Source organism: Eublepharis macularius, chromosome 1 (assembly GCF_028583425.1).
Source record: "Eublepharis macularius isolate TG4126 chromosome 1, MPM_Emac_v1.0, whole genome shotgun sequence".
Taxonomy (NCBI): domain Eukaryota; kingdom Metazoa; phylum Chordata; class Lepidosauria; order Squamata; family Eublepharidae; genus Eublepharis; species Eublepharis macularius.
This window is the reverse complement of record NC_072790.1, coordinates 199,382,842-199,403,990: the sequence shown is the minus strand read 5'-3', so window position 1 is coordinate 199,403,990 and position 21,149 is coordinate 199,382,842. Positions and strand designations below refer to the sequence as shown.

The following is a 21,149-nucleotide window of genomic DNA, read 5'->3' as shown; positions in this document are numbered from 1 at the left end:
GATGGAAAGGGTGGGGGTTGACTTCCATTCCCACCACAGGGTATGCTTTAAAATGAGTCTTTGCCCATGTCTTATTAGATTTGTCCCATCTTCCTCTACTGTTGCTCTAGCAGTCTCCCTTATATTTTCATCACCTGCAGCCTCTCGATAAACCAAGGAGCTACCTGAGCTCTAACATCTGAGAGGGAGCATGTGTGAGCAATCAGGTCAACCACCCATGTAATACCTTCATTCCAAAAGTCAACCAGGGCATCAACAGAAGCACCAGACACATCTACTGGAAATCCCCTAGAGCTATCAGAAAGCCATTTGGATCCATTTGGCTCTGGGGCAGATCATCTTAATAAATTTCTCATCCCTACAGAGTCTTGGTATCCCTGAAAGTCTAAATGCACGCAAATGGTAATCTGCCCGTGACAACGGAACTGTCATCAATTCCTCCAACATCAGACTTCATTCATCCCAAAACAAAATATGAGATCAAGAGTGTGACCTGCACAATGTATAGGACCAGTTATTACCTGAGACAAGCCCACGGCTGTCGTGGAGGCTAATTCTGAGCCGTTCCTGACAAGACAGCCTTGGCATGAATGTTGTACTCCTCTAGGATAACCAGTCCAGGGGTCCTCAACACTACCCTCAAGATCACCCTTGTCAGCTAAGGCAGAGAAACAGTTAGGTAGCAGGGTGGGCAGTACACCAACAGAATCCCAATCCTGTATCTCAGTCCTAATATTAGGTACATAGTCTCAAAACCAGGATGCGGCAACAAAGTTTTTATAGACTACAATGGCATCACCTCCACGCCCACCAGACCTAGGCTGCTGTATCACCAAATACCCTAGGGACACAGTTGGGAGAGGTTAACCCCTCCCCTAGCCAACTCTCAGTGATATATATCAGGTTAGCCCTCTCATCCAGGATTAACTCCTAGATGGCTGCTGTTTTTTGCTGCAACTGACCTGGCATTTAGCAATAGGATTTTATAGCCTAGCAGGTTGTTGATATGGTTACCAACATGGCTTCTGCTGGAAGAAGAGCCAGAAAGGGCAAGAGCATACAGATGTCTGTTGTCCCTTCCTTTTATCTAGCCTGCTCTTCCTCCACCACTACATCTCCTCCTACTCAACACACTACGAATCCCTCAAGCACATCTCTCCAACCAAAAAGCAAAGGAACCAATGAATCAACAGACAGCAAAGCACCCAAAGCCAATAAGCACTAAACAAAAATCCTGACTCACCTCTCATCTGGGTCTTGTGAAGCATAAAACAAAGACAAATCCAGTCTTGGGAAACATAAAAAAGACACAAATCCAGACCAACTTCTCACCTGAATTGGTTGGATGGATAGGGAATCAGTTGGATAACTGTACCCAAGAGTAGTTGTTAATAGCATCATGTCCGATTGGAGGGAGATGTCCAGTGGAGTGTCACAAGGTTCAGTTCTTTCTGGGTCCAGTGTTTTTCAATATTTTTATAAATGATCTGGACGAGGGTATGAAAGGGTTACTAATTAAATCTGCAAATGACACCAAACTGGAAGAAGTAGAAAACACCCTCGAAGATAGGGATAGAATTCAAACACGTTGGGGAAGTGGGCAGATTTGAAAAAGATGTGACTTAATATGGATAAGTGCCAGGTTCTCCACTTGGGCAACAAAAAGACAAAGCAAGCATACTGAATGAGGGATACACTTTTGGGTAGCAGCATGTATGAACAAGATCTTGAGATAAAGGTGGATGGAAAGCTAAATATGAGCAGTCAGTATGATGCAACAGCAGAAAAGGCAAATGCAGTCTTGGGGTGTATCAACAGAGGCATAACATCCAAATCACAGGATGTCATTGTCCCACTATATACCGTGTTTGTCAGACCTCGCCTGTAGTATTGTATGCAGTTCTGGAGGCCTCATTTCAAAAAGAATGTAGACAAACTGGAATGGGTACAGAGGAGAGCAACCATGATGATCAGGGGCCTAGAGACCAAGCCCTTTAAGGAAAGACTGGGGGACCTGGAGATATTCAGTTTGGAGAAGAGGAAGATGAAAGGAGACATTATTGCTCTCTTTAATTAATTAATTTATTTATTGAATTTATTGTCTGCTCTCCACACAAACAGGCTCAAAGAGGATCACAACAATTAAGATACATAAAAATAAAACACTGGTAGCATAAGAATAAATTACAGTTTATAAAACATCTTAAGTGCAGCGCACGCATTTAAGTATTTAAAATGCTAACACTTAGAGAGAAGGGAGCTGTTCCTGTTGGCAACAGAGGGTAGGATTCAAAAGAATAGGTTTAAACTACAGAAGGAAAGATACTGGCTGGATAGTAGTTAAAACTTCTTCACATTAAGAGTAATCCATCAGTGGAATCTACTGCCTAGGGATGTGGTGGGTTCCCCCTCATTAGCAGTCTTCAAGGAGCAGCTGGACAAATACTTGTTGGATAGTCTCCTCGGGAGTTGGTTGATTGGCTGGCTGGCCTACAAGGGAACTTGGAGCCTGGAGCTAGAATACAAGGTCTGCATGAAGTCAACCAATTGATCCAGCACAGAAGCTCTGCCAAGCCTCAGCCTAAATAGGCTAGGAGGTGATTTGGCTCAGCTGAGTCTGCCAGCAGGGGCTTTCTGGAACTGGCAATTTACTCGTCTCTTTGAGAGCTTTCTTCTCAAGGATCAGATTCATTTGGCCATGTATCTTTCTGCACAATGCTTTTAATCCTGGTGTAGGTGCCATTTTTTGGCCACACAGCAATGAAATAAAGAGGGGTATGTGGTGAAATGTGGATGTCCTCATTGGCATCACTGTCGGCATTGCCAGTGCCGTCACATCACCACCACCCTTTTTAAAAAAATGTTGTCTATGCTCAGTCATGTTATTACATTACGACATTATGATGACCAAAAGCACCCAGCACTAAGGCATTAGCAGTAGGGAAAGCAAACAAAAGAGAAATGAAAGCAAAAAAACCCCCAACATGGCACAGAAACCTAAAAGAGATCCATATAATCACAATACAAATGAACCATCATTGTACTATTAGGATGCACTTTTTTTGTGAAGAATATTAATGGTATTATAACATTGTAACATTGTTATTGCATTGTGTTGGTTTGCCCTGCTGGTGCTGGCCTTTGCCTCCCAGCTTTGGGTCAGCCTGCATGGGGCTCTCCGGTTTGGACCATAGAGAGGAGGGGCTTGTAGACCCTAAACAAAAATGTCTACCTGGAGCGGCTGTCCTGTATCACCCACATAGAAAAAGCCCAGGAGTTATAACTCAGGAGGCTCTGCTTTGCTCTGGCCATGGTCCTGCAAGGAAGTATCTTCGCCAGAGTCCTGTTCTGAGTCTGCAGGGAGGTAGCGCACTGCCAGGTTTGCACTTCATCTCCTCTGTGCCACCTCTGTGTGGGCCCTTTGCCACACTGTATCTGTGGTGTGGGAGGCAATCTGGAGGGGCTATGGGCCCTGGTTCATGTTCAGCCTGTCAGGGGCCAAGTGGTGGTCTCTGAGGCATGCAGCAAGGACTTGCTGGCAGGTCCTGGTAGGGTGGTCTCAGATGCTGCTGGGGCATGGTTGGCCAGGGCCTTTGCAGCCCAAGGCCTATCCTGGCCCTGCTGGTTCTCAGGCTTTTCCTCTGAGCACTCCAGGTCTGAGTCACTGGCTGGGTCAGAGAACTGGTCAGATGGGGTCATGACAGTATCTACAGCAGATTTATCTACAGCTGCTAAAGCACAATGGTTAAGTGGTTGGACTGCAAATCAGCACTCTGCTAGTTCGAATTCCATTACTGCCATGAGCTCAGTAGGTGGTCTTGGGCAAGCCGCTCCTTTCAGCCCCAGCTCCCCCGATGTATTGTGCGGATAATACAACACTGACTTTGTTCACTGCTCTGAGTGTGGCACTGATCTGTCCAGAAGGGCAGTGTATAAGCACAGGACAATTACTATTATCCACAAGCCTATGTGGTTATTTCAACAACAGTGTGCTTATATACTGCCCTTCTAGACAGATTATATTTCCATATGTACATAGTTAGAAGGATCTCCATATATGGTCAATGCCTTTATATTCTATTCTAGTCTGAACACTGTAATTGCCTTGTATCTTCCTTGATAAGGAAAGCTTTCTGTGGCATCAGGATTTGTTCTGTCTCCACCTGGGTTTTCTTCCAAAGGCCATAGTGTCTTTTATTTTTTATTTTAATAAAGTGCCTTTCACAAACTATCCAATCACAACGTGAAGACCTGTTATTTTTTTACATCTGGATGTCCCAGGCTAGCCTAATCACATCAGATCTTGAAAGCTAAGCAGGGTCAGCCCTAGTTAGTACTTGGATAGGAGACCACCAAGGAAGTCCAGGGTCACTACAACATTTCTTAATTACTATTTATATCTGAACCTGATCCGGCGGTTAGAGCTGGTACAGAATGCGGCGGCGTGGGTCATCACCAGAACACTGATATGGGGGCATATAACACGGGTATTGCGCCAGCTGCACTGGTTATCAGTGGAGTACCAAATCAGGTTTAAGGTTTTGGTACTAACCTATAAAGCCCTATGTGGACTGGGACTGACATATCTGCGGGACCGCCTCTCCCCATATGAGCCCCAGAAGACTCTTAGCTCGAGCAATAAACATCTATTAAAGATCCCTGGCCCTAGGGAGGCCCTCCTGGCATCGACCAGGGCAAGGGCTTTTTCGGTCCTGGCCCCAGCCTGGTGGAACGCTGTGTCTTATGAGACTAGGGACTGGCAAGATTTGTTAGCATTTTGTCGGGCCTGTAAGACGGAGCTGTTCCGCCAGGCATACGGTTGATGCTAGGCAGTGCCCCCCCCCCAGTCAGGGGGAATAAAGTATATGCCCTCCCGTCCAATGACATCTTCCATCTCCCACATATTTTTCTGGTAAAAACGCTTTGGAGATGGTGAAAAGGTGATTGTCCAGATTATGTGCTGCTATGTTTCTTGTTTCTATATGTATATAGATGTGGTATTTTAAACTGTGGTATGTAGTATTTTATGTTTTTAATGGTATTAATGGTTTGAACTGTGTAATGTGTTTTAAGCCTTGTTGTGATCCACCCTGAGCCTGCTGGTGTGGGGAGGGCAGAGTATAAATTGAATAAATTAAATTAAAATTAAATCTCCTCAGTGTGTCTTTATTGTTAGAATATGGCACTGCCCTTGAAAGAAGCCCCTCCCAAGTGAAGGGAGGGGGCTATGTCTCTGTCAGTGAATGTCTGAAAAAAAGCAGGTTAGGTTCTAGGAGGAGAGAAACAAAGAGGAAAAGCTGAAAGTTGAAGTCAAACTACATGATACCACATCTCTGAGTCCACCACAAGGATGCAAAACCAGTTTAAAAGCCTTTAAAAAAACGTTTTAAAATTCATATGGGATCCCAGTCTTGCAGTGGACCACAAAATGGGTGGAGATGAAGGGGCTGCTCTCTCTCCTCCCCCCATACTATTTTCAAGAGCTATGTACCAATTTCACCTCCTGAAAATGGTGAGGGGTGGGAGTCAGAAGCCCCTTATCTCCCTGCACCACAGTCCATGGAAGGATTTGGTCCCCACAGCAAGTTTAAGAGGGGTTTTGTTGTTAAAAATTTAAAATGACATTGTGTGGTTTAAGCCTTGGCTGAAGCACTTAGAGGAGGCAGATCTTTCTGTAACTGTAAACAAAGTCAATACTACAAAATGTTTGAATTCTTCAGGGCAGTCTTCCAAAGGAAAGCAAGCCAGAAATGCACTATTCCTGGAACTTCTCACTGCTCAGTGAACAATATTTTTCTTAAGACTTTCTCAGCATTGTTAAATATTTTTAAAAAAATACTTCCTGGGCTTTAGACTTAAGACTGATATGAATTGGCTTTAGGACCAAAAACCTAGTTGGTGTTTTAAGATAAATCACTTTCTTTACTGATATGCCTGCATTAAAGAATGTTGCTTGTTATACAAGTTCCATTCTATTAAGAGACTCTAATTTAAGGACCAATTTGATGATTTCAAAATTTTATGGATTCCCTAAGCCAGGCCTTTCAGAATACTCTAGGCCAGAAACAGGCAACACTTCACCCATAGCAGGTCTAACAAGGGGGGTTTAGAAAAGTATAACCTTCAGGATGTAGAGGCTGCTGTTTTCTTGCTAGGAAGTGCCAGGTTTAGATGTGTATGAAATAAAAAAAAACATGATGGGAAAAAGCTATAAACTAACTTTGGTAACCCATTGCAGTGCTTTGATGAGACAGTCAAAATCTTGTAATGGTTTCTGCAGAGTTTTAAAGCTGCTTCATGCCTGTAACTGTTACATCACAGATTTCTGTGCGATTCCCACAGCATGCTCGAATTCTCCTTACTGGAAGCATCCCTCTATCTGGGCAGCCAATGTATTCTAACATTTTCTGATAACCAGGTCACTAAGAAAGAAAACTACAATATTTAATGAACAGCACTACCACAACAGGCCACGAAGCTAAGAAGATCAGAGAGGAGATTGCAATTCTCCTAGTGCCTAAAAGCAGAATTACCTGCAATAGCAGTGTCCTATGTCTTCAAAAGCAGGTTGCCATCAAACATCTGTAAACAAGCGGAGGTGGCAGTAGGAGATTTCAGGCAAAAAAGTAGCAGACAGGGAGACTGTTGGACCATCTACCATTACACACATACACAACTCTTCTCCAAGCCACTTTCCTCTGCTGGGGCAAAACCGAGGTGGGGGGGGGGGGCTGAAAACGAAGACTTGAGTATACCATCTATTAAATAGTGGGTTCAGACTTGAGGTAAATCAACAGCTCTTTATTCAGCATGACACACAACACAAACTGAACAGAAACCCTCAATATATATATACAGCAGCTCCGCCCCCAGAATACTGATAGCCAATGAGAACATGTATTTTATAATACCATTGTTTGCATAACCCATATACAATGTAACTTATTTACAGCTCAGTGATTGGTCTTTATCTTGCCCTCCTTTTTTTTTAAGATTTTTTATTTTTTTATTAACTACATTGACTAACAATACAAAGGGAGAGAAGTGGGGCAGGGGAAGGAAAGAAAAAAAAAACAGCAACATATAACAATACTACACTACACATAATGCTTTCCCTTCATACTGCCATTATTAAAGAATTAAAACTTTGTATGATATTGATGGAGTGGCTGACCTTGCAAAATACAAATTACAATTCAAATTAAGTCTTCCTCCCCCCCCCCTGGGCCTCGGACGCAATTCTCTCTGAGCAACTGCAGCCGCAGTGCTCGTTCCCTCCCCCCCCCCCGCTTCAGACTTCGCCTTTTCTTCTCGCTTGGTGTCTTGCTGAAATTCTTGATTTTTGTCCTCAAAATCCCTTAATTGATCTTCTGATGTTATCTTGTAAACTTGATCTTTGTAACTGAACCAAATACCTTCCGGAAATAGCCATTTGTACTTTATTCCACGTTCCCTCAGAAGAGCTGCGAGCTTTTTATACTTAAATCTTCTTTTCCGAACTAAAAATGGGACGTCCTTCAGTATCTTGACTTTATTACCCAGAAAATCCAGATCCGCATTATATGAGTTGTATAGGATAGTGTCTCGGATCCTTTTAGATGAAAACTCGATGATGACCTCACGAGGCAGCTGACGCTTCGTTGCATATTTTGAAGAAGCCCGACGGACTTCCAAAATGGCGCTTTTTACCTCTTCTTTAGTTGCCCTCGCGGGTGTCGCCAATAGTTCCAAGGCCAGACCCCATAAATCCTCATTTTCCTCCTCTTTCACGTTCTGGAGGCGCAAAATTGTCTGTGTTCGTTCCACTTGTAGCCTGATGAGCTGGTTCTCCACCAGCTTTAACTCTTTATTCGTTGCCCTCACGAGTGACGCATTTTCCCGGGCAGACTTCTCTGCCCCCCCCGCTGCTTCCTTGATGGTTTTCACTTCGCTCTCAATTAAGCCCACCCTTTGATCTGTTTCCTTCAGCTTGTCAACAAAGGGCTTTATGGCTTCGATAACCGACCTTTTCACCAAGTCTTCGAGCAACTCTCCTTTCGCCTGCAGGGCAGCCGAAATTGACTTGCCCAAAGCGGGACTCTGCTTTTTCGCTGCCATTTTAGGGGGGGGGGACCGCCAACCAAATTCTGAAACTCAACGAGGGGGAAGAGCGAGCCTTCTTAGCTTCAGATCCCACCACTCCTTCGCGTGCGCTTGTAATAACAGAAGGGATTTGCTTACTTACAAGCTTCCGCCTAGTTCTGCTCTTTGCCGTTTTCCATGGCCCGGCAGCACTCAAGCTGCCGCATACGTCTGCCGGCCTCCATAGGGACAAACGGGCAATTTACCCCCCGCATCGATTTCAGGGGGCTCTTCCCGCCGCGTCCCGGACCCTGCCTCCCTCACTGGGAGTCCTGGGGGCTAATCTTCGCAGATCATCCGCCCGGTCAAGCTGCTCAGGCGTTTCCTCCCGGACCTGCGGAGAGGAGCGTCTGACATGGCCGAGAAAACGAAACCGAATCTTATCTTGCCCTCCTGATTGGCTGCCATCCGTAATTAGTAACCAATGATAGCATAGCCTTGAGTTCTCTTGCAAGCTAGAGTTCGACCAGTACATTACACTCCTCCCCCCTAGGTTAAAACTGACCTTCTAACGAATATAGTCTTTCAGGTGACTGGGAGGAGTCCGAGTCCTCTGGGACCGACGTATGGTCATTTGAGGCGACGGACAATGTGAGTCCGGCAATTGAGCCGGTGTTGGTGCGGTTGTCAGCCCATTACTTAAATCCGCTCGGTTCTCGGGGGTAGTACTTGCCTCTGCAGCCTGTGGGCTGAATGTTGGTGCATGCCGTGGTATAGATTCACTGTCCGTTCCTTGAGTGACGGTGTCCTGTACACTTGGTGTTGGTAAGCTCTCGGCCCCTGTTGTCCTAGCCGGCCATCTGCGTCGTAGCTGGTCCCCGTGTCGTTGTAGTTTCCTGCCATCAGCTGCGACAACGGCGTACAATACTGGTCCCGTTGCGGTGTCTACGGACACAGGCACCCACGGCAGACGTCCGCTGTAGTTGCGGGCATATACGAGATCTCCTGGCTGGAAGGTTCTTACCTCTCCTTCTGGCAGGGGCCTTTCCTCGGCTGATAGGTCGGGGTGCAGTCTGTCGAGAGTCACGGTGAGCTTCCTGTTCATCTGTAGCTCAGCGGGGCTACGGCCTGTCGTGGAATGTGGCCTGACGTGTTGCTGCAACAGGAACGCAGCCAATCGCAACTGCCAGTCTCCTTGGCTGATTCGCCGAAGGCTGTCCTTTGTTGTCCGCACCATCCGTTCTGCCTGCTCATTGGTGGAAGGGTGGAACAGAGCAGACGTGACTTGCCTGATGCCGTTGTTGGCCAGGAACTGCCGGAACTCAGCTGATGTGGATTGTGTTCCGTTATTCGATACTACCGTGTCAGCCAAACCATGCGTTGCAAACAGCTGACGTAGGGCCCTAATGACCACAGCAGTAGTCATTGTGGAGACAGGGACAACTTCTAGCCACTTTGAATAAGAGACCACAACTATTAGAAAGGTTTGTCCCTGAAATGGCCCTGCAAAATCAATGTGGAGTCTCGACCAGGGTGCTCTTGCTGACTCCCAAGGATGTACTGGGGCTTGTGCTGGAGCTGGGCGTGTTTCCTGGCACGGCTGACAGGTGTGGACCCATTCCTCGATAGCCCTATCCATGCCTGGCCACCAGACATAGCTGTGCGCCATTGCCTTCATGCGCACTATGCCCGGGTGTCCGCTGTGTAGTGCCTCCAGCACTTGTTGTTTCAGTTTGCTGGGGATTACAACTCTATTTCCCCATAGCAGACAGCCCTTGTGTACTGAGAGTTCATGCTGTCGAATGAAGAACGGCTGAAACTGCTCAGCTAGCTGGCCTGATGGCCACCCCCTCCAGTTGAGAACGCGGCTGAGGGTGCGGTCTTTAGCAGCATGTGACACCACATCAGAGTCTCTGAGCGGTGGACTTGGCAAGTCTTCCAGCAGCATGATGTGATGAGCTGGAGATGGGTCGGTCCCCTGGTCAGCCAGTGGCAGGTGGCTCAGGGCGTCAGCATGTCCCATTGCTTTGCCTAGGCGGTGCTGTAATTCGTAGGAGTAGGCAGACATGAACACTGTCCACCACAGCATTCTGGGCGAAAGGATTTGGGGCGTTCGCTTGTCTGGAGCGAGTAATCCCAGGAGCGGTTTGTGGTCAGTTGCGATGAGGAACTTCCAGCCGTAGAGGTAATCATGAAACGTTTTTACTCCAGCTACAATTCCCAGAGCTTCCTTGTCTATTTGGGCATAGTTCCGTTCCGCAGCCGACAAAGTTCTCGAAAAGTAGGCGATGGGCGCTTCATGCCCGGTAGGCATTCTGTGGCTTAGGACAGCTCCGATACCATATGGGGAGGCATCGCAGGCGAGTATGATCGGTTTTTTCTCATCAAAGTGTGTCAGCACGCTCTCGGACGACAGTAGTGTTTTTACCTTTTTGAACACTGCGGCTTCTTTTCTGCCCCACCCCCAGGGGGCGGAGGAATCAAGGAGGCGGTGCAGGGGCTCTGCGACTGATGCCTTATGTGGCAAGAAGGCGTGGTAGAAATTTAATAGGCCCAGGAAGGATTGTAGTTCCTTCTTTGATCCTGGAGGAGGTGCACTTTTAATGGCCCATACCCTTTGCTGGTGTGGGATGTATACCGGCTGCGTCAATGAGGAATCCCAGGAACTCCACACTCTCAACAGCGAACTGGCATTTTTCTCTCTTAACCTTCAAGCCGGCGTCCTGTAGTTTGCAAAGGACACAGCGAAGCCTCTCTGCTAGTGCACCTTCTGACTCTCCCGCAATTCAGACATCATCAAAGTACGGAATAACACCTGGAATCCCGCATAGAAGTCCTTCCACGATGCCTTGGAAAATTCCTGGGGCGACGTTGACACCGAATTGTAGCCTTTTAACCTTGAAAGCCCCCCGGTGTGTCATGATAGTTTGGGCTTCGGCCGTTGCCGTGTCCACGGGTAGCTGCTGGTAAGCCTGGGCCAGATCAAGCTTGGCAAAAATCTTTCCCCCTTGAAGCGATGCCAGGAGACAGCTCATGACCGGTACTGGGTAGGCATGTTGCTGCAGGGCTTTGTTGATTGTGCATTTATAGTCTGCACAAATTCTGGGTTTTAGTGGCGTTACTATGGGAGTTTCCCATTTGGCGTGAGAAACTGGTTCCAGGATTCCCTGTTCGATCAGCCGATCCAGCTCCTCGTCTGTCTTTGGCTTGAGTGCAAATGGAACTCGGCGAGGCTTCGGGCAGATGGGGGCCATGGCTGGGTTTATATCAAATGAGACAGGCGGCCCTGTGTAATTGCAAAGAGCCCTGTAGAAGACTGCTGGGAACTCTCTGTATACTGATGCCACCTCCTCACGATACAGCTGCTGCACGCCTGTGATTAGAATGCCAAGAGGTCGAAACCAGTCGAGGCCGAGTAAGCTAGGTTGGCAGCCTTGAACTACCACTAATCATAGTGGGCCAGCAAAGTCCTTGTACTTTATTTGGAATGTGCCGATGCCCATGATCGGCACGCGGCGACCTTGGAAGTCTTTCAGCACCATGTCTGCTGATTCAAGATGAGGTGTGGATGACTTTCGCCATATCATCTGTAGTGTGTGCGAAGGATGATGGATAACGCTGACCCTGAGTCGACTTCCATCTCACAGGGCATGTTTTGGATCTTCACTGTCACCTTTATTTTGTTGCTGCTTGGAGGTTGTAATGCTTGCACCGATGACTCACTGGTCTGGGCTACATCAGCGTGGCGTATTGTGATTGTGTGGCAGTTGCTCTTACGGGTTGATGCCTTTTTGTAGCCCGGCGCTGACTTGTGACTGGACTTGGGCGACTCGACTTGGTTCTTTGCGGAGCAACAGGCGCGAGCGATGTGTCCCAGTTTCCCACAGTTCCGGCATTGTGCGCCCCGGAACCGGCATGACTTCCTCCATTGAGGTCCTCCACAGCTTGCGCAAGGGGTGCCCTGAAATGTTGGTGGCCCCCCCTATTTCTTGTTGTGGAACTTAGTTCGCAGTACCTCTTCCTTGTCATGATGATGACAGGTCCTCTACGAACCCGATGTACCTGTTCGGACCTGCGGGACGGCAGTGGAGTGTGCGACTGCCAGACCTCCTTTGCGGATTGTTCTGCTGCTTCAGCAGCGATGGCCTCATCATGTGCTGTTTTGAAGGTCAGCCCTTTCTTCGCGAACAGTCGCCTTTGGAGTTTTTCATCCCGCAGCCCACACACTAACCTGTCCCGAAGCGCCATCTCTAGGTCAGGGAAATTGCATTGCTGGGCTGCCTGTCGGAGGGCTGTGACAAATGCCACTATGGATTCTCCTTGTGCCTGGTTGCGCTTGTAGAACGCGTGCCTGCTGGCTATTTCTGATGGCTGTGGTGAGAAGTGTTCTTTGAGTCTGTTTTTTATCGTGTTGAATGCTGTAGTTTGAAGCGGGGCTGGTGCCACTAGTGCCCGCGCTATATCAAATGTGGAACGCCCACACACGCTGAAGAACGTCGCTCTCGTGAGATCTGTGTCGTCAATCTTGTTTGCCTCAAGGTAGAATTCAAACCGGGTAATGTATGATTCCCAGTCTTTGGCTGTTGGGTCAAACGGCTCCAAGTGGCCCTTAGCGGCCATGTCTGTCCTCGGGACAAAGTAAGTGTATGCTGGATGGGTGAGGTGACGATTCCTCGCCGGCAAGTGATTTGCTCTATTTCTTGGGGTTGCCTACCCAAGCTTAATATTTCAGTTCAGGTCTTGGGGCTGCATACCCAAACACCCTGTTAGTGATTTTGCTCTGATGTTGGGGCTGCACACCCAATCAGAGATCCCATCCTCATCGCCAGTATTAAATACTGGGTTCAGACTTGAGGTAAATCAACAGCTCTTTATTCAGCATGACACACACAACACAAACTGAACAGAAACCCTCAATATATATATACAGCAGCTCCGCCCCCAGAATACTGATAGCCAAAGAGAACATGTATTTTATAATACCATTGTTTGCATAACCCATATACAATGTAACTTATTTACAGCTCAGTGATTGGTCTTTATCTTGCCCTCCTGATTGGCTGCCATCCGTAATTAGTAACCAATGATAGCATAGCCTTGAGTTCTCTTGCAAGCTAGAGTTTGACCAGTACATTACACCATCATTACATCTAGTACAGCCCTTAAAGCAGGGGATCCCAACATGGTGCCCATGGGCACAAGTGTGCTCACCAACACCTTCCCTGATGCCCGCCAAGTGTTTTTTGAAAGTGGGTGGGGCTAGGTGGGGCTTTTACAAAGCATGGTTTCTGATTGGCCATTGGAGTATTGTTCGGCTGTGCAGATTTTTAAAAACATTGCTTTGGCAGAAACTGCTTCCACGTCACAAGGATTTTCACTGTGTAACCCAAAGTAAGCTTAAGTGGCCATTTGGTGGCAGCCATTTTGTTGCTACAGAATTCCAAATGTGTCAGAATTCCAAATGTGCTCGCAGGCTCAAAAAGGTTGGGTATCCCTGCCTTAAAGCATAGCTACATAAAACATACATCCAACATGCATTCAAAAAGAGTCCAGTAGCACCTTTAAGACTAACCAACTTTATTGTAGCATAAGCTTTCGAGAATCGCAGTTCTCTTTGTCAGAGAACTGTGATTCCCAAAAGCTTATGCTACAATAAAGTTGGTTAGTCTTAAAGGTGCTACTGGACTCTTTTTGATTTTGCTACTACAGACTGACATGGCTAACTCCTCTGCATTTATGAACATGCATTCAGAGATCTGGCAGGGACTTACCCCTCCCCCTGTCTGCTATTTCTCTGTTTCAAACAGCCAACTCAAACTACTTTCTCTCAAAATTCCAAACTGTTGGTAGCTAATGAGGAAGAGAGTTAAAATGCGCATATGAGTTCAGGTAAGATTCAAATGCAAAACTATGTTCTATTTTAATGATGGTAATTTTGTTGAACCAAGGATTCAGCACACAAACAATTATTTAAATGTGCTCTTTCTCCCATCACATCTGCAGAGATTTGGTTGGTAGCTCTGCCTTTGTTGCAACAGGGGCTACACCAAGGAACAAGTCCATGTTTGTATATCACACAAAACCACAAAGACTAACTGTAGTTAACAAACCAACATCAAACACTGGTTTTGATCCTCATTTGATATTCCATAAGGATCTATAGTTAGTAGAGAGACCTGTTCCAATGGTAACGCTAGCCACAATTAATTAAATAAACCATAGCTCCTCATGATGTATGAATCAAGTCATGTTGTATTTTAGATAACAGTGTGGGAAGACTATTGCAGCACTGGTAACATACTTAGGCCAATAAGGGTATCCATGGAAACAACAATAGTAATGGTACTGGATGAGAGCTTAAGCACTTGTACAGGTTTACTGGATAGTATCCCCCCACCTCAAATCCAAACTTAACCCTAAGCACAACCCTGAATGGAGGATATAGTACCTCAAAGTTTACTGAAAGATCAAAGATCATACACAAGGCTAAATTCACCTTTGCTTTAAACCTAATGCAACTGGAAGTGCATCATCGGGGCCTCCAAAGTGTGAGCATGCTCTGCACATGCATCAGAAGAATGGATCAGGGCTCCACACCTACCAAGTGACCCCCCCTTGTCCTCCACTTTAGACATGGGGGAGCTGGCAACCCCTGATGAGATTCAATTTCCAAATTAACTCCTACATTAAACAGCATTCACATATGATATAAAAGTGAGAGACTCACATATAGATATGCATTAATGTTAATTACACAATAAATTTATATATGTTATCTTAATCAAACAAAACACAATTCAAATGGAAGTTCAAATTAATAGTGGTTTTACTAAATTTTAAGATTTATATTCTTTAAATTGATCTGACTAAAAATTGAAAAGCAAGAATCAGGTAACATATATCAGACAGAAAGTACATGGAAAACCAGACTGATACCTTACCTTAATGATATACTGTATTGAGGATAAAAAATGCTTTCGTACTGAACCCATGTCCCATAGTCATCTTCTGTTGCTTTTCTGCAGTCTTCTCTTACTGAGAAGAGATTAAATGAAGCAAATCTCCTTACTGATACTTGCTGAAGCTGCAAACTGTTCATGTGTTTTTTCTTCAGAACCTTTAAAATTAAAATATACATAGATCTTTACTATTTAGTTTAACTGCACAGAATTTTAATGCTAGAAAAAAATCATACAAATGGAAGTTTCATTATTCCATTATTTATAGCCCACCTTTCTAATTGATACTCAAACCACAGTGTAGGTCAATATGATCAAATATTCAAAAAACATCAAAATAGGGTATGGATTGCAGAACTGACAGAGCTGGAGAGAATGCTGAAACAAAGCATAAACAATTTAACATGACATATTAAACAATGCAGAAACTACTCAGTAGGTACACAGTAGTATAGTCCATAGTCCTTGTCCCTTTACCAGCATCTCTCTAGCTATAAGCACACAGCATCATTATGCAATGTTTACTTTGAAATCCTGCTCCTCCCTTTAATATTTTCATTATCCCCAGATTATATGTTGATGCACAGGGTTCATCATACAAACACGGTGAGGGGGCTACACAAACCATATCTGTCCCCCAAGAAGCTGACACACTAATCACTCACAAACTCCTATCCTTTCTCTCGTCCCTGATTGGACACCACATTGTTTTAGCCAGCTCCACTAACATGACATTGATGCCAAACTAAGACACATGGATACTGCTGAAATTCAGAAGCATGAATTTCAGTGGTTCCCATTATGCTGCAGTGTTGTCTCATCAACTAAGAATCAAAACGTCACACACAAGTATTTGTGGGAAGAAATACAGCAGTGGTCAAGTGAAGCTGGAAGGCTTTGTGCAGCTATGGGATGGCATTTTGCTCCCTTTATGAGACTTGTATATTTCTGCTTCTCTGACTTCCTTAGTGTTCCCAAAAGGTTCTTGCCTTAGTCCTCACAGTTTGACCATTAGTATAGGAAGGCTTTGTTATATTAGGTATAATTATAGAATGGTCATTGCATGGAGGTGGAAGTGAGGTAAAACGGGATCCTTTATACTTGATCAAAAAGAGTCCAGTAGCATCTTTAAGACTAACCAACTTTATTGTAGCATAAGCTTTCGAGAATCACAGTTCTCTTCGTCAGATGTATGGAGGGCCGAAGAGAACTGTGATTCTCGAAAGCTTATGCTACAATAAAGTTGGTTAGTCTTAAAGGTGCTACTGGACTCTTTTTGATTTTTCTACTACAGACTGACATGGCTAACTCCTGTGCATTTACACTTGATGAAATAGACCTTTTACTTTAAAAAAAAATATGTATGAGATTTTCAGAGTAGTTCAGAAGCATATTGGTTCCAAAGCAGTTCAAAAGTGTAATGGTTTCAAGAAAGGTAGAGCTCTTCAAAAGTTTCTAAATGGACTCACCCACAAAGAATTATTTTTCCCCAATTGCCTTTTAGATTAATAATTTCCGCAAAGAACGGATCAGATTTTCCTCAAATTACCGCGTTTCACTCTGTCTCCCTCTTTCCCTCAAACCACTCTGATAAATACTTGAGCAAAACACTGAACTCTTTCGCTCAGAACTAGAGATGAGCACGAACAGAAAAAAAACCCCGAACATGATGTTCATTGTCATCCACGAACAGGAACTCACGAACAACCACGAACATGGCCCTGTTCACGAACATGTTCGTGGTTGGCTGTTTGTGGGGGCCAGCAGGCTCTCCTCCAACCATCATCCAAGTCAAGATCCCTATTGCACTACTCCCAGAAACCTGACCAGAGCAGACACCAAGAAAGGTACCAGTAATAAATAATAGCTTGGCCCAGAGTCTGGCAGTAGCCCTGAAACTTGAAAAGGTAGATCCCTATCCCACCATACACAAAGAAAATTCAAGCTCCAATGCACTCTCTCTATCAAAATGCCTACAGCAACTCTCTCCCTCTCCACTGTATGCAAACTAAGCCAGAGCTGGGAGCCCTCCTCCCCCCTCCTCTTTGCTCCCTTGTAACAAATTTGGAACGCCACACTTGAAAGGAAGACCTGCCTATCAAGATAAATTTGGCTTAGATTGAGGTTTCCAGGGCAACAGCAGGAGTTCAGACAGAGTTCAGACAATCCCTGCCTAAGTTGCCAAGGGAATTGATTGCAGGTGCCAGACTGTCTGGCTTGACGAACAGCAATGAATGAGGCTTGCAACGACCACCTGTTCATTTAGAATGGGGCCTCACGAACAGTTTGTTCGCGAACAGCAGATTGGGCTGTTATGGGCTTTTTTTTTGTTTGCATTGCTGTTCGTGCCCATCTCTTCGCAGAACAACTCTGAATAAACTGCAGTTTACTCCACCCCAGGGTAAAACTACCATCCAATCATAACAGTTCACTCACCCATCCAGCCCCCACTTCTTCTCCATAGCAAACATACATTTAAAACTCTACCTTAATGAACAGAATTAAAACACACAAAAATATTTACATGGCAAAACATTACTGACAGGATAACAACTTGGGAGGAGGGGCAAAAAGCACAGCAGCAATGCAGCTAAGATGGCTGTGGCATAAGGTTGCCTGGTCCCCTGGGACCCATGGGAGGCATGAGGGCACACATAGGGACTCTGAGCATGCGTACGTGTGATGTGGGAGTGCTCCAAAGCACATGGGAGTGCTCTGCAGGACTCCCAGGCTCGTTTCCCACACCTTCCCTCCGCCACCAGCCAGGTGAGAGATGGCAGGGGGCAGAGGCTGGGAGCAAGGGATCCCCCAGCTCCAGTGGGGGAATGGGATCCCTACTGTGGCACAATACCCCTATGTTGAATTAACCATTAAACTAGATCATAATTGGAGTGCTAATACTTATGAAAAAGCAAGAACTGCTAAAAATATCCTTTTTACTCAACAGAATATTTCCTAAAAGCTAATCAAAAATCCACTTCATGAAACCCTTTTTTAAAATGCCACTGATGCCAAAGCAAACTTAGTTTAAATTGCTACTAAAGGACAAGGATAAAATTGCTACTAAATCCCTTAAACGACACAATTCCGTATTAGACTAGCATAGTAATATAATTATGCTGTCATTAAATTTAAGTCAGCATAAGCAGTACACTTTGTAACTTTGTTGGCAAAAAAGAGGTGAAAATGGGTGAAGATGGAGGTGTAGTGAGAGAGATGCAGAGATGCCACGCAGGAGAACCCAGTCCCACAACCTCCATGAGCGTAATGCCAGTAAAATTTCTGCTGCAACTAAATACACAGGAATCAGTACAGAGCCCAAGATGATCAGCAGGAAAGGGGTCATGAAAGACTATAAAGGCCTTATCATGTGTTTTTCTCTTGTCTGTCCCTATGGCTGTCTGGTTAGGGTATTACTCACTAGAGTGGAAGGTCTAGTTCCAATTCCTCTCTCATTCAAAATTATTGACCAAATTACGCTCTCTCTGCCTAATATGATTAAGAGGGTTCTTTTGAGGAGATGGGGAAATGCCATCCTGAGATTCTTGGAGAGAGAGGAAAGAAGTCCATGACAGAACTTTATAGCTTTCTGTAATCCTTTCCTTGAAAGAAGGGCGGGATGAAATGAAATAGCAATAGCCAGCCGGATACCCAAATGGTATGCCTTTCCTGCTGTGCTTCTATTTTGTGTCTTCCTTACAAGGCTAATCTGAAGATATTATCAAGAGTGATCAGGTGGCAATGGGGTGCGAAGCATACTGGGAGAATGGGTCTTCTGCTTTTTCATATCTCACTAAGAGAACACAGGATCCTAACTAGTTATGCCTACGTACACTCCAGTTTAGCAGCAGCCATCTAAAGTGAAATGAACTGCCCAGCTCATCTAGCAGAGATCTAGGATCAAACCAATTACAAATAACCTAAATTTCAGTAAGAAACTGGAAATCACAGATTATAACAATCAATTGTACAAAAATCCAATACCATTTCATTTTTTAAACATTCTCCTGGAAACATTTACAAGCCTACTTATAAGGCCCTAAGGTTTAGCTATTTTAGAAACAAGGGCAAAAAGAAAAAGGTGACAAATCTATTCAGGAATGGTGTACACATTAATGTTTTGAAAAGGTTGACAGACAGTCATCCCTGTTTACATGATGCCCTCTAAGTGAACTTCAAGGATTGCTAACTTATCTTATACAGCCATTCTAAATTAGTATGCCCCAGGGACCAATGTAACCAGCACATGATCCAGAAAAGCAAATGAGAATGGTCACTAAGGAAACAGACAAAACACAAGAGAGAGAGAGAGAGAGAGAGAGAGAGAGAGAGAAAACTGGTCTATAGAGCTTAAATTCTTAAATAGTCTGCAGTAGAAAATGCACTAGTAGCTAGTGTTCAGCAGGAACAGTTTCAGTTTCCATAATGGATAGAGGGAAAAGCTACTTAGAAACTATTACTCTCATTCTTGCATCTAAAATAAAGCTTGAGTAAAGTTCTGACTATTTTTAACAACATTCATTTACAATTACTCCTAGATTTATTGTTGAAGGCTCCTAGATTGGTTTCTAATTCTAAAAAAGGAAGAAAGAAAGAGAGAAAAGCAGTTCTTTAACTCATCTGCAGCAATTCACCTGAAGTTACCAGACATTTTCAGACAGGAGCAAAGCACACATTTTCCTGCTTTGGTGCATATGAACATATAACTTGACAAACCAGTTTGAATACACATATACTGAAGCACAAAAAGAAATTTCCTTATTCACTCAAAATGGCAAGTACACTTATTGATCTCACATTGTGCATAGTGTGATCTCCCCTGGCCCACAAAAATCATAACACCTGAAAATGGCTAATAGTGCCTGAAATTTATCAGAACATAGCTGAATCATTAGACAACTCAAAAGTAATTTGGGCAGCCAACCCAACAAACGCTATATCCTCAATTTCAGCTAAATCCAGCTAGAAATTCTCTGTATCTCCATTTATCTTCCTATTCAACCTAATGTAGTATTAGGTACTTACATTTTTAGGTTTTTCAAGTTTTGTGAGAACAGCATCACTACAAGCCAGGTATTGTTGACTTGGATAGGCTTGTCAGTTTACTATTTTATCTGTTCTCTTCTTCGGCAGCATACATGCTTGTATAAAACCTTGAAAACCACAGTTCCACCTTCCCAAGTTACATCTATGCAAAATCTAGAGCTTTTTTGTGCTATACTAGAATACCACCACTACTTGGCATGATGTACAAAGAGCCTTATCCTTTGCATATAATCCCACCACTTTTTTCACACATCCAGGTTACAAACTGTAAATCAGATTGAATCCTCTAATATTATAACAAAATTTCAGAAGCACCAAGTTGTTCACCTTGAGTTAACTACATGTATCTGCAAATTCCTCTCAGGAGATATATGTCTGCATATGGGATGTTGTCATTAAAATCTAGTTGCAGACTAGCTAGAAATTTGGGACAAAACCACTCAGCGTCTGAGGTTATGATATCAACCTCAGTATCTAACACTGTGATATCATAGCACTGTAGTTGATTTTATTTAGTTTATCAATTCATTTACAGCCTGCTTTTCTCCCTGAGACTAAAAGCAGATTACAAAATAGAAAAAACAGTTCAATCAGAGAACCTAAAAAGATACATTCAACAATGCAACAGAACTAGAATTACAAAACAATGCAAACAAAACACGATATAAAGCATCATACAGCATAAGGCAGAAAGTGGATTACAAGGGTAGAAGACAATGCAGTAAAAGCAAGGTGACACCCTGACCTCAACAGCCTAAGCAAGCCTGATCTTGTCAGGTCTTGGCTACGAAGCAGGAAGCCCAGGGTTGCAGAGGCAAGCAATGGAAAGCCACCTCCATTAGTCTCTTACCATGAAAAACTCCACTGGGGTTGCCATAAACCAGCTATGACTTGACGGCACTCCCTACCACCACATACAGTATGCATTGCAACAGACTACAATCCCATTCCCTAATAAAAATGTCCTCTGAGCTGTTCCATTAAACTATTCTTTATAAGAATGCCCTCTTGAACATTTGTTTTGCATATTCTGCAAAAACAGGTAGAAGCCTGGGAGCCTTCCTCACCACCTCAGGAAGGCTG

At 44.5% G+C, this 21,149-nt stretch overlaps 1 protein-coding gene across 1 annotated transcript in view; it reads right to left on the bottom strand.

Annotated features, from left to right (window-relative positions):
• Positions 1–21,149, bottom strand: part of CAMKMT (calmodulin-lysine N-methyltransferase) — a 457,417-nt gene that overhangs the window by 431,485 nt on the left and 4,783 nt on the right. Inside the window, exon 2 of the mRNA XM_054983651.1 lies at positions 15,003–15,178. Coding sequence (XP_054839626.1) covers positions 15,003–15,178 — 176 coding nt within the window. The remainder of the gene's footprint in view (positions 1–15,002; positions 15,179–21,149) is intronic.